The sequence below is a fragment of the Chroicocephalus ridibundus genome, chromosome 7 (assembly GCF_963924245.1).
Source record: "Chroicocephalus ridibundus chromosome 7, bChrRid1.1, whole genome shotgun sequence".
In the NCBI taxonomy this organism is placed as follows: Eukaryota; Metazoa; Chordata; class Aves; order Charadriiformes; family Laridae; genus Chroicocephalus; species Chroicocephalus ridibundus.
Window position 1 is genome coordinate 556,952 of NC_086290.1, and position 14,389 is coordinate 571,340.

The 14,389-nt window shown below is 38.8% G+C and overlaps 1 protein-coding gene across 1 annotated transcript in view; it reads left to right on the forward strand.

The window, feature by feature from the left end:
* Positions 1-14,389, forward strand: part of CCDC148 (coiled-coil domain containing 148) — a 71,406-nt gene that overhangs the window by 16,377 nt on the left and 40,640 nt on the right. The window contains exons 4-9 of the mRNA XM_063342442.1: positions 4,334-4,455; positions 10,287-10,390; positions 11,002-11,084; positions 11,239-11,402; positions 11,661-11,756; positions 11,850-12,031. Coding sequence (XP_063198512.1) covers positions 4,334-4,455; positions 10,287-10,390; positions 11,002-11,084; positions 11,239-11,402; positions 11,661-11,756; positions 11,850-12,031 — 751 coding nt within the window. The remainder of the gene's footprint in view (positions 1-4,333; positions 4,456-10,286; positions 10,391-11,001; positions 11,085-11,238; positions 11,403-11,660; positions 11,757-11,849; positions 12,032-14,389) is intronic.

The following is a 14,389-nucleotide window of genomic DNA, read 5'->3' on the forward strand; positions in this document are numbered from 1 at the left end:
GCAGGGCTGTTCTCCATCTATTCAACACCCAGTCTTTGTGATATGGGGGACTGCCCTGGTGTTTGACTTGAAAAAAGTCTTTCCACAATGAGGCATCATCTGGAGTCATGTTGTCAAACTTTCTGTAGGTGTGTGGCAGAGGAAAATCCTTCAGGGAGACTTGAGGGTGGATGGTGGGATAGCTTTGCAGGATTTACCTTAATGTTTTATATAAGACCCCTCTGCAAAACTGTATGTCAGACATAGCGCTTCCAGCCACTATGCTTTTAATAGTGAATGGAAAAAAAATCTTTCTACTGATACCTACTGGCAAGTTTCACTACTAAAGGAACCTAAAAAAGAGGTTGGAAAGAAAAGACCTATTCCTTATCCCTATAAGCTTCCTAGCTTATGTAAAGTTACTGAGGATCTGTGCACTAAAGCTTTACAGTACTGGGGCAAAAGTTCAAGTATTTTCATTTACCATTGTAATTGTATCTCAACCTTTGGCAAATAGTTGTTCTAGAAAATTGTGAAAAGCCATTTTAAAAGCTAAAAGTTTAATATTTTATATTTTTATTTGTAAGTGTATACATTTGTGGGTGCACACATATCTATAAAAATTATTTTCTTTGTAAAATTTAAGACACATCCAATATATTACCTATTAAATACAAAGTTTGCATCCTATATGCCAAGACCCTGATTTTGGAATTAATCTCAAATGGATAGATCCCATTGACTTCTGAAAATTCCTCAGAATAAAGTCCTCAGTAGAAGAAGAAACAGATGAAGATTAGTAGTGGAGATTCATAAGGTTCAGATATATAGGCTAAAGGAAAAAGCATATTAAAGGCAAAGATAAAATGAAATTATTTGGGGTTAGAGGTTTGGAAATTGAACTTATCTTTCATTCCTCCTCATTCTTTTCTTAGATGTGGGGGACATTATTAGGTTGGTGAAGATGTGTTACCTGAGGAAGTACCTCAGGTACCTATTTTCTCTAACATTAGTTCTATATGTAGCTATGTATGTTTATATGTTTTATATAAAACCTTTTTAAGAGTGTAGAAAATATCAGATTATGTTGCTAAATTAAATTTGGGACTTTCAGCTACAGCTCTAAGGCTTCCAAACATTGCCGCAAGCTTTTTTTGTTTAGAAACCAAACATAGTAACAGTGTTGGTTTTTTTCCCTTTAGGTACCACCAAGTTTAATCTTTTTAAGTAAATGGATTCTCACTGCTTATTCACTGTTCTCCAATACATTTTTCTGTGGTTAGAACAGTTTAAGACAACCTATCCAAAGAAAAACAGTGCTTCTCCCTGTTATTTTATAGCATTCCTTGTTCTGTCTATTCATTCAGTGGGATGGTTCATTCTCCCTTCCCAGTTGTTTTCTGCACTGTATTTGTTATTGCTTCCTGTACAGTAGTGTACACTTCTACATTTTTCATCCTGTTTTTCCATGCTTTTTGTTGTCAGCCCTCTTCTCTCATTTTATATTGTGAGAAAGAAAGGCTGCAAAAAAGATTACATGGATTTGTTTTTTGATCACGTCTCTTATTCTTACTACCCCGTATTGAGGAATAAGGCTGGCATAGAGAAAGCAGGGTTTCAAGAGCCAGCGGGGAGTGAGAGCTGTCAAACAGGGACAGCAAACTGTCATTTCATCAAGTAGTTTAAGGAGATGACGATGCTGATGTAGACCAAAGAGAACTGATCAGGAGATTGCAGGTTCGAGTGCTATACTCAGATAGGGTTCCTACCCCTGGATGTCCGTACCACAGTTCAGAACCAGTGGTGAGAGACCTCTGCTAGTGAAACCATTTAGGAGCTCCTTCAGATCAGGAATGAGAAGTTAGAGTGGCAAGGCTAAAAGCTGACTGTAGCAGGAGGACTTTGTCAATGTGTGCATTGACGTCCGCGTAGGATGCACGTACAACACTTCCAAACACACTGACGCTTGGTGCTTACAGAGGTCTCTGCTGCAGCAGCAACAGGCGCTTTGGGGAGAGATTTAGATCTTTATCGCCTCTGGAAGATACAGTGTCCCACCTTCGTTCTGACACTTACCTGCTGTCCCACCTTCGTTCTGACACTTACCTGCTGTCCCACCTTCGTTCTGACACTTACCTGCTGTCCCACCTTCGTTCTGACACTTAGCCGCATCATAGCATGCTCTCTTGCAATTAACTGAGGATCCCTAATGCTGTCACATCACATTATCATGCTTTTCAAAGATCAGGAGATTCATAAGCACCATACCAAGGAGTTGTACTTAATGACTTCTAGCAGTAGTTACTGTCGCTGAGTACTACAACTAACAGTTACTGCTCCTTTTCTAATGAATGTGACAGGATGCATCTCCTGACTTATCTCCCCGGTGCTCCCAGGCATTTGCCTGCAGGGAGCCTGAAGCAGAAATGTTGTGGAATTGCTCTGAAGCTCCCGCCATACCCGGCTGTTCGTGGCTATGGATGCTGGTGTTACTGCCCGAAATGACTCCCAGCAGGGTAGAAGTGAGTTTTAGCCTTCGGGAGCAGTAACGAAGGAGCAATAGGCTTAGGAGGAAGAACTGAATGAGTGGCTTTTCAGAGGGTTTGGTGACAGAACTTTTACTTCTTTGAACATGGAATGATGTTCCATGATCTCTGCTGGACGATGTTGTAAGCAATCTCAGCAGGAAGGCAAAAAAATCTTCACATAAAACCTTCCTGATTTAAGGATGAGAACTTTAAACTTGGATTGACGGGGAATAGAAGCCCACAGATGAACAAAGCTACCTAAACGCCTAAAATCTGGGAGAAAGAAGATTATTCATACTAAGCTCATTGGAGGGATAGAATGGAAGAAATTAGGGGATCAAACTACTGAATGTTTTTTGTGTAAGGTATATAAAGAATAAAAAAGTAGTCATAATACAAAATCAAAGCTATAACCCGGTTAGCATAACACTGATTTGGTGGAATTAATTTGCATGTTGAGAAGATTAGCGGCGAAGAAAGCAGGACTGACAAGCAGGAGGAGAGGAGGAAGCCTTCCTCTGTGTAGGTGGTGTATCCTTGCAAGTTCAGAGAGTGGAAACTGCAAAGGGATTGCCTGTGGAAACTGTGGGTGATGATTAGAGGGGAAGAAAGACGCAGTTCTGTTTGCATGGGAGTCTGGCATAAGCCAATGACCCAGGAGAATCTGTCCATTAATATTAGGCAGCTGTGTATCTAACGTTACCGTGAGTGTGCTGCTTTCTTTTTCTGTTAACAAATCTTGTTCAGATGGGATTTGCAGCCTTGGTTTTCTGGATTTGTTCTGATATAACTGCTGGTCTTCTCAGGCCTTGGCTCGCCCAGTTTTAGGTGTATACATAACATGCCTTGGGTTAAAGTGGCCATGAATTGGTGGAAGTTATCATTCTTAGGAAGCTGACAAGGGGGAAGAGAAATAAAGCTAGTGGACTTTAGGAACGTGAATGTAAGCTCAAAGGGGGACTCCATGGTAAACTTGAGGTGACTGTTGTTTGGGGAATATGGCAATCCCTCAATGAAACTTCTTAAAGGGATCATTGTAAGGTATCTTCACTGTGTGGTGAAAGACCAGCTTGGTTAAATCTTCCTTGACTACAAATGCTTTTTCAGCAAAACTACTTCCTCTGGGTTTTTTTGGACAATGGTCTTTCAATACTGTCATGGACTTTCAAATACTGTTGATAGGACTGCATAAAGAGGATGTTATAATTCATTCTGCATGCAGCAGAAACCAAGTATGATGTTTTCCTTGAAATTTAGTGCCTTTCTCTTTTTTTAAGGAAGGACATCGTTTTCCCAGGGGCCTGCAGAAGTTTAATAGCGAAATTATACTGTTCTTATGGCTGGAGATAGAATGGAAAATGTAACTGCAACTCACTGTTTACATATAATTAGTAGTTATGTACCTTTTAGAAGAAAATTACTCCTATTGCTCAATCCATAGGTTACAATAAATATTGAGGTAGTTTTCCAATTTGTGAAATAAGAATGCATATATTGAAACTCGGGTATTTCCGTATTAGAATTTACTAAAATACCAGTAAACCCACCTGAAAGTGAATTATTCTTTAAGTTCACATATAAAAAAACCTTTTTAAATAAAGTCGTTGTAAACAGAAAAATGATTAATGTTTCTTATATAATTTATACTATCTTGCATTTGTTTCAAATTCTTATTCACTAACTAAAAATCTCTTTGTTATGGAAACCTTTAATGGTTAAAATATACTTTTTCTAATTTCTATCTATAATGGTTTCATTTTATGACTCACTCTTAAAATATTTCTCCAGAATTTGAAATGACTAGATGTGTTTTATGTGATAACTAGAAAATCTGGTGATTCCTATGAGAAATGGTCTTTGCAGCCAGAAATATAAACCTATTGACTACAAACATCTCTATGAACTTGCTGCAGTAGAAAAAATGGCATCTGCAAAAATTCAGTTAAAGGTATGATTTTTATATTATTTGTAATGTGAATAATTTTAAAATTCAATGATCACATTTCTTTTTGCTGCCCCAAGGAATCTGAGAATGAATAGAGATAACAAATTGCTGTGACATTGTTCAGCAAAAGGGGTCAAAAGATGAGAGTTTATCACAGTTAGCGTTACTGTGATTTGGACACGTTAATGCCAGAGCATGGAATTCCTTTGAATCAGAGGTGCAAAATATGCATGGATTCTGCTTCCCAAAAAGACAGGGAAAGTTTGTACGTACTCATATTCTCTGCAAGTCTGATCTTAGAGACGTTTAATAAATCCATGCAACAGCGGGTGGTGCCATATGAGTTGAAAAGAGCAAAGCAATATACTATCTTAAAAAAGGAGATACAATTTTGAAAGACTTTTGGCCATGGTACACCCAACGTCTTCAACGATGTGCAAGTTAATTAGAGTACAATGTGAAGAGAAGAATTTGTAAACCCAAGAAAGAAAATGGAAAGTGGAAACCAGTCTCTAAATATGGGAGAGGACCGGGGTGAACACTGGTAGCTCTCCGGGCAGCCTCCCTGCATCCGTTACGCTAGGCATACGCCAAAAGTTATGACAGAGTTTTACCTTTGTAGAAGAAGGACCAAATATTAAAGAAAATGTAAAGAGAGAACCAGAAAGATTAAGATATAGCTCAGACGTAGCTAACTCTAGAATACTGCATATGACCTTCATCATTATAGTACACCGCCCCCATCCCCCCAAATAATAAAGAAAAAGAATGAACTTTTTTTTTTATTTTTCATAAGAAAACCTAAAGGAGTTAAACACTTTCAAGTATTTTGAGTTCGGTATTGATTATACTTACTGATGTTAATACAAGTCTATGTAACATAGGCAAATGAAATTTGACAACTTGATACTAGAACTAACTGCAGATAAACCACTTCGTATGTGAGTGGCTTATCTCATTCAGATTCATACATCATCTGTTCTAATTTGCTTAGCTTTACACTACCTTTAGACAAGCAAATGCAAGGAGGCAGATTGACTTTTGTCCTTTTCTTCTGCCAAAAACCTAAGGAGGACTTCAGAGCATCATTGTATTCTCTTTCTTATTCTTGTCTTTTAAAAATTTCTCCATCTTTATTTTAACAGAATACTAAAATCGATGATGTATATCCCTGCTTTGAAAAGAGGCTTTGTAAAAATGACATTCTATTCTTACAAAGCTTTATTTGCTTTATGCTTGCAGGAATGAAAATGTGCTTTTTCCACAGTATCAAGGAAGATTTTCTTTAAACACACAGGATGCTAGCCTGCTGGTCAAGGTGTCTCTTCTTTGGGTCATATCCCAAAGCAGAACTGTTGTATGAGACCTATGTTACGTTATGTCAACTCTCGGGTGCCTCGTTTATCTGGAATGCAGTTTACCTTTGTTGTTAATGTAGCCAGCAGATTTGTATTTAGCCTGGTTTATTAGCTTGGGTTCAGTGCTGCACGCACGCAGCTTTTCTGCCTCCAGAGGTGCATCTGCTTGAGAAACAGTTCAGCTTTCACGTGACGTGACAACTAAGCCCTTAGGTCCTGTTGGACCTTGGCATGGAGCCGTTCAGGTGGCTTTGTGGCATGCTTCTGGAACTGGGATGATCTCAGCACTTGCGGACCTGAGGTGGCTGCTGATGCTTGTGTTGCAGGTTGCAGTAAGACGGACCAGCTGCTGGGTGACACCATGCAATTAGCAATCAGAGTCAGGTAGCGTGAGTTCTGAGACTGCAGCACTGGGGAAATCAGAGAGCGGCTTTGATAGCAGCCAGGCCTCACTGGGTAGAACCAGTCCGGTTAAACTGAGATAGCTTTAAAAGATGACGTGCTTGAGTGCCTTTGTATCTTGCTTCCCAGTGGGTCTTCTATGAATATGTATCGCCTGGCTTGTCAGTCTTGGTTACATACAACACTGGAGAGCTGATGAATTTTATTTTTATTTTTTTAAATATCATGCCATTCTGAGGGGGTCCTTCTGATTGCTTCCAACATTACATACAAACCAACAGGGAAAACATGGAATATTTTTGTGAACAAGCTCCTTAGATGGCAAACCCAAATGTACGAGAAGACTGTGGTTCATCTTAGCTCTCATCCAGCTGTACACTAAATAGTTTGTTCACGATGTTGCAGTGGGCAGAAAATAACATATTTTAGTCTCAACAAGTTTGTCGTAAGAAAATAAATTCTTTGAAACCTATTTATGAGTTTAGGTGTTTTCCGTGCAGCTTATCATAAGGCTGTAGCTATTAAGCCACAACAGAATTTTAAGTGTTGCATTTCTTGTTTTTAATGGGACAGCCAAGACATGGATGTTCTTTTATGCGGGATTGTGCGTAAGTACTTGTGTATTGCAAGTAGCTGGAGCAGGGTTGGAGGGTGACGGTGGTTAGGAATAAGTAGATTTTGGTTTTAGCTGTGGATGTCCAGAAATTCTTTGGATTTGTATTTTTAAGAACTTCCCTTTAAAAAATTTTGCTTTTTTTGAAGGAGAGTATATGCCAAACTGCCAGAAACGCAGATGCCCAACAAGTCTCCAGCCTCTCTGGAGCACGTGTTTCTGCCTCTGTATGTTTTCCTTTTCAGTTGTGTGGAAATAGTGTAAAATATTGATCCAGAAACACGGTGGAGGGCTAACTCCTTGGAAGAGTGGAACTGCTTTTAGCGTATAACTGTTTCCCTGATAAGTGTTGTATCTTTAGAAGAAAACAAAAATCAAATTCACAGAAAGAAGTGATTTCTGAAGAAACTGACGCTGATACACATTCAGCTGAAATAGTTCCTTTAGGCTGAGAAACAAAAGAGAAGAGGACAGAAATTACCAATTTGAAACAGACCCCTCAGCATAATGTCATTTGGATGCTTTTTCAGGAAACTGCGAATCCAGTGCAAGGATAACACAGTTTTGTATGCGTAGGCTGTGCTAACATGGCAATTTAGTGTCTCTCCAGTCTTTGGCCGTTCCTCTGAACAGTTGCAATTTTGTGGATGGCCATTGTAATGAAAGGTGATGTGGAGAGTATAGAAACTATGCAAAATGCAGTGACTAAAGTTTCTTGTGTGGATGACTAAGGGTCCAGATCAGATGATGCCTCTGGCACGTATAAAATATAATTCAGAGTCTTCATTCAGACAGGATGGCAGAGTTCAAAGGGAAATTTGCTGAAGAAAAACAGGAGTCTGATAAAGTTCTTAAAAAAAACAAAGATAATTTCCTTGAAATTCATGTCTAAAACATATTTAAAAGTTCTTTGAACAGAAGTTATTAAATGAAATATATTTGTTAGCAACAGAACCATATACTTTTTTTTTTGTTCTGATGCTGTTTCTTAAACCTTAGTAAATGAAATATGTACCGTACCAACAAGCATAATTTACTAGTTTACACTACTATCCTGAAGGCCGTGCAACAAAAAAAGGGGTTGCTCATGCAGGTCTTTCCTTTATATTTAAAATTGAAAAGGGTAACATTGAGTGAGAGAAAAATTGCATACTTTCTTTCTAGTATTGCTTCCTTTAATACATGTGGGTGTAATATATCAAAAGTTCTGGCAGATATTTCTTCATGGATTTGCAGTACAAAATTCTACTGAATTCATTCAAGCTTTAAACTAATTTCTCATCATCTGTCTTTTGGTATTTCACCTTTTCAAGTGTTTTCCAACTGAGTAGGTAGTAATATATGCTGAAAGCTCCACAGAGTATAGAATGTGTCCCCACCTACTACTTTTTTGTTGCTGATTCAAGCTACCCAAATTCAGAAGTGCTGGGTTACTTCTCTATTGAGGTAGAACCAAATAAGCAAACGGTAAATCAGTTGACCATTTAAGAAAGAAAAATACAGCACATACAGAAAATGCTAATATTGCAGCACTTATAGATAAATATCATTGCCGTTGCTATAAAATAATTCCGAGGCATATTAAACTTTATGTACAGATCTGTTTCAATTTTCGTTTCCCATTAGTTTTGAAAATGTATTTTCAAATTACTTTAAATACAGTATTCTGTTTGCTGAAGTCTGTTTTTAAGCACCTAATGGTAATCAAGAGGAAGCTATAAGTAACTTTTTAAATATGAAAATGTGTAAGCAATAAAATAGGGAGACATTATCTTTGATTCAAAAGCATTGTAACATACTGATAGAAAGCACAAGCCAGGTGTTTTCAAACCGTTACAGTACAGTCACATATGCAGCTTCCTATAAACACCTTGTTTCTCAGTCACAGAACCTCTCCATAGCACCTGTTGCAGCTTCTTACCCATCCGTGCCACTGCAGCAGGTTTGCTGCAAAAGCACGACGGATTAACCAAATTCTAGTTGTGGGTCTTCCTTGTGTGACTGTCTAGAAAGCAGGTATGTTCAACCAGATACATTAAACTCATTCGTTTGAGAGGTGTAAATGCTTCTTGCTTCAAAATTTTAGGTATTTTGTTTTAAAGTAAGATTTCCGCTTTGGTGGTGGGTGAATGAGAGGCTGTGGTTCGAGAAGTGACGGGATTCTTGCTCACCTGTGCAGGAGTGCTGCAAAGAGAAGTTGTACAAGCACCTTCTTTGAGAAGGCTGCTTGGCAGCACCCGCCCGGGCGATGGAGGGTGGGCAGAACTCCCTGGAGGGGCTTTGCTCTCCCTGTTCTTGCGCGTGTGAACACGGAGGGCGCACTGTGTGGGTTGTCCAGCTTTCGCCAGCAGGAAAGCTGACGGAGCATTTGTAACAGGCCAAATTACCTCCACGTGAGCCAAGTGGCAAACTACCACTTTTGACTCAGAATGCCATTTCTTTCCTGAACTAGATGTGGAGTGGGATCTTTATTCATTTCTCCCTGTTCTGAACTGGGACAAGAGTTCCCAATTTATTTTTTTCTCTTGCCTTGCTACCGTTCTGCAGTAGAATACTGTATCTGCATGAAGGAAAGTCTGGGGAGGAAAAAAACACAGGGTGTGTTTGAATTGTGGGAGCCTCTGGAATCAGAGCGGGTTTTGCAGCTGGAAGTTGGCTGGGGCAGGGACGAGGTCTGGTGTTAGGGAGGAAGGTGGTGGCTAGGTGGCAAAAGGAGAAGGAGCAGGAAAGGAGCCGACTCTGAACTGAAATGTATCTGCTGAGAGGCCAGAAGACAGTCATGGTGGCGGGAGTACGGGAGACAACCGACTTGTCTCAGGGGTTTCTGGCAGCCACAGACTTTTTCTGATCTTTTTCCTTCATTGTTAGTTGGCCAGGCTCATCTGGCTGCCACTTATCAGCCTTTCCCTGATGACGCTTCCTCTAGTTTAAGCGGTAACTCCATCTATCTCAAAAGCACGTATTTCTATTTTATCTGAAGTTGGAATTGGAAGCAATTTTTTTGTGAAGCCCTCAGACAGTTTCAGAGCCTCTTTAATTGGATAGATTTTGAAAAAGCACTCTTTTTTTTAGTAATCAATTTTTGAAATTCTTTTTCTTGAAAGACACACTTTCACTCTTTCATCTTCTCATCTGTAAGAAAGTGTATTTTTCTTTCTCCTGCTCATCTTCTTTCCCCTTCACATCCTGGGAAACAGGGATGGGAAAGAAAGGAAGAAGAAGGGAAAGAAGAAAATGGACTGCATTTTTTCACTTTCTCCTCTCATTTAATTGTGATGTGAATGTAATAATTTTTTTTCATGAAAATTGGTTACATTTGAACCTGTTATTCTTCAGAAAAACATAGTTTTGAAAAAAGCTTTTAGGTTCGCCATTCTGAAGTTAAAAGTTTCCACAGGAAGGCATTTGATGAAGCTATTGAGCAGATTCAAAATACTTACAAGCTTTAATTCTTCCTGCAGATTAAAAAAACAGAGCAAATTTCAAAAATTAACAAAGAGCAAACGCTGCTGAAACAGCATCAGCGAGTATGGTGGCAAGAGCATAAAAGACTGAGTGAGAACAGGTAAGAGCTCAGGAATCTTAATTAGCCATTGTTAAAGAAATACTTCAGCAGACGGATTCTGGTGTGGCATACCAGGCACTTAGGAGGAGAAGATTAAAACACCTGAACTGAGGATAACTTTTTGTGCAGGGCACGAGAGTTTGTGAGCTACGTTGAAAGAGGTCTGTAGACATGAAGAGGACGTGTGAAGGGAGGGGAGAACAGAGTAGATGTTCTGCATGTTCCTCTCCATGAGACCTCGTAGCTGTTTAGTTGACCTATCAACATCTGAAGAGCATGTAGTTGTAGGAGTATCAGACACTTTCAGATACTTTTTAATTCCTTCAGAATCTGTCTCTAGATACGCATTTTGAGTTCCCACTTACAACAGGGAACATTAATAATGTCTGTGAGCTTGCATATTCTACATACAGCAGATCAATGAGAACTTCTTTGCTCAGAGGAGGGTGGCTTCCATATCACCTTCATGTCCAAGTCCTGCACTTCATACCTTCCCAGACAGAGAATCTCCCTTTTTACTTAATTATTAGAGTATTGGAGGTTTATCGTTCTTGAAAACTTAATGAATTAGAAATTAAAGCTTCTGTAAAACTCATATTCATACTTTCCAGGCAAAAAGCAGAAGCAGATATAAAGACTTTTCTTGATGAAGAAAGCCATAAGCACAACTTTTTTTTGGATATGAGGGACTTGGGTAAGAATTTTTTATTCATGTCTTGATTATTTATTATAGTCAAAATTATCTTTATTTGTTTGAGTTTTTAAATCCCTGTCTTGACAGGTTTAGAAAGCACAGTGCTGTGTAATATTTTGTGTGTTTGAGAAAGCTTTGTTTCATTTGGATCTAGAGCATAAATTATCAAAGGAGTGGGATACATACCAAAAAAATACTGTAGTTCCTATCTGGCAACTAAAAGAGAATTTGAAATCCAGGCTGTCTGAAATGCAGTGTTACCTCTCAGAAGAATCTTGTCTGAAATCTAAGTTCAATCCAGTTGAGATGTTACAGCAGGTTGGTATTTTAACTTTATTTTTACAATTTATTATCACTGTATTTTTAGCATTTTCATTTATTTTTATGTAATACTTTGAGAATATAACTCACCTTCAGAGTATCCAGTAACCTCTGTACTTGCCGTAGTGCAGATCTGCTTCACTAAAATATGTAAAAGCACAGCAGTGTGGAACTGGAAATCAGGCTCTTTGTTTCTAAGTAAGAGCTTTCATATTACAAGATAAAGAAATAACAGTAACATAATTCATGTAATAGATCGAACTTGTGAAGAAGCAACAGAAGGCAATTTTGGAATTCCTTATCCTTGAAAGTCTGGCTTTGGAAAGAGAGCTTGAAGACTATAACACAAAAGTAAGCTTTTCCTTTTAAGTTTAATTAGCAAATTTTTTTTGAGAGAAAGTATAATGCAGAGTAGTCTGCTGAGTAGCGTTTTTTTCATCACAGGCCGTAGCGCATTCTTTTGAAGAGAAAAATGGACTTTTCCTTGAAGTTCCTTCAGCACTACTGTCTCTGGAATGCCCCTATCCTGAATTGAAGACCTTACTTATCAATGAATACCAAAAGCTTGCAAGTGGGTACCAGTCCAAGCTTCAAGAGATTGATCACCAGTTAAAAGTTTTATATAGGTAACGACATCTGTTTCTGGGTTTCTTTTGTTGGGTATAAAGTAAATAACTACCATGTATTTTGTAATGTATAGATCCTACGGTTGCCTTTACCATTAGAGTTGGTTCTATTTTATGCAGAGCAGAGACTGGTGATGCAGTGCCCAGCTCGCTGGGGTTAACTAGTCGGTAACGGCGCAGCTGGGGGAATGGAGGCAGTCCTTTGAAATGCTCTCATCTGAAATAATAAGCAAAATGCTTTGTGGATTAAAGAACCAACAAGCTGGTGTGCATCAAATGTCCTCTTCATGTGCTTTTGTATGAATAGAAATGATTCTTTCTGTGTGGTAATTACACTATCAAATTTATGTCAGAAAAGTACAGTCTTTCTGAGAGAGATTTAGAATGTGCTTATCTATAAAGCAGATAAATAGGTCCACTCTCTTCACAAATTTCAGATCACTGCAGTAATTCTCATCACTAAAAAAATGTAAAAAATGTTATGTAGCTCTGATTGCGAATAACTGAGAGGAGGAGAGATTTTTCTGTAAACAAAGAAGTTCAGAAAGAGCATAAATATTCATAATGATCTAGAAATTTAACATATCTATATATTAATAGTATAAAGCTTAGCTTTTCTGCTGAGGCTAGCTTGGCTCCAGGAGATCCTGAGTTGCAGATACTGGGCCAGCCTTGACTTCTTTTTGCCATCTACTGATATTCTTTAGGATGGCATCAGGTTTTAATATTGGGTATAGGAGGGTCAGTGGAATGGTTTTGAAGCCTAGGCAGAAGAAACTGGGGAGAGCAGGAAAGTCCCCCTCAGTTTCTTTGGTAAAACAATCACACGCTGCTTCTAAATCCCCCTCTTTTTCTAGGTACACCTACAGGGCGTCACTTAAATCTTCTGCCGCTGCTGCTGAAATAGTTTGTGGGTGCTGAAACTAGAATGCATGTTACAGTGTTTATTGCTTTTAGAAACTGAAGAATTTGGGGTTTTTTTCAGGCATAATATAGGATTATAATGTTTAATAATCTAAATTTTCTACTTCTACTGCTGCTAAACCACAAATTTTTGCATTTGGGAAATACCCAAGTCCTGAGTTATCCTACAAATTGTGGACTTTGAACTGATGTATTTGTTATAGCTGGTGATTCTCTAAGCACTACTATATTTTACCACAATTTCCAAGGATGTCTGAATTATTTAAATAACGGAAGAATGAATGGAGTATTGCATGTTCAGCACTGTATCCTCTGCAGCATCCTTTCAAGTGATATTAGGACTAAGTCAAGTAAATCTGGTTCCTCTTTTCAGGCCCATTAACAGGATGTTTCTGGTACAACAATCGGCACTGACATAATTAATGGTCGGGAGGGTTGACATCTCACTTGGTGGTATTGTTGTCGTCTGTCTGTCTGCAGATTCTACAAGAGAGCGGTGCATCAAGCGTACATTGCTATTGCAAAGGCTGTGTGGGGATTACAGGGTGGAGAGGGTGGCTGCCCTTCCGAGTTGTTTATATTCTTTAGAATGTGTAAAGCCCAGGATTAATGCTGGGTAAATCTATTTCAAAGGAAGCAGCTGCCTCAGGGTTGTTGAGTATAAGACAATTGCAGTGTTTCAGTTCTGAAATAAAATAAGGATTGTACTGTTTTCGAATAGAATGGTGCATACAAGAAAAGCAAGCACTACACTTAAAATTTGGGTCATGCATTCAGCCTTGTAAAAGTTTGTCAATATCTTGACACTGAAGAAGCTTGATACTAGCTTAAATATTAATGTAAAATGTGTTGCCACTTTTCGAACTCGTTTTAGATGATATCTTCCTTTCTGGAATTTTACAAAAGTTTAAGTGAGATGACATCTTGAATTCAATCAGGCAGAATATTTTGAAATTCTCCATGCATTTCATTGTTACGAATAGACTGAGCTGGATCATGCTGCTTTTTTTTTTCTTCTTTTTTTGGCTATTTGCCTATGAGCAGCTGACAAAAGCTCAGTGCAGCTGACAAATTTTGGCACAGGTGACAAACCAGGACATTGGCACTCAGTTTGTCCTTACTTACAATAAACTACTTGTGGTTCTAGCTACAGCCGATTGTCCCTAGAGTATCTTCCACAAACCTTAATTTCTCTATCTCGTTTTAGCTGGCCATGAGAGGAATATAGGAGTCGGAGGGAACCTTGGGAGAGATGTGAGAGATAGGAGGCAGAAGCTGGTACATCTGCCGTTGTGTGCTGAGGCAGAGCAGATCTCCAGGCTGGCTTCAGACCACAGAATCTGGGGCTTTCCCTGCTGTCAAGTTCACGGTGTAAAGTTTCCTGACCAGGATGGATCTTACTCTGCCTTGCTCTTCTGGTAGGCAGAAGACATG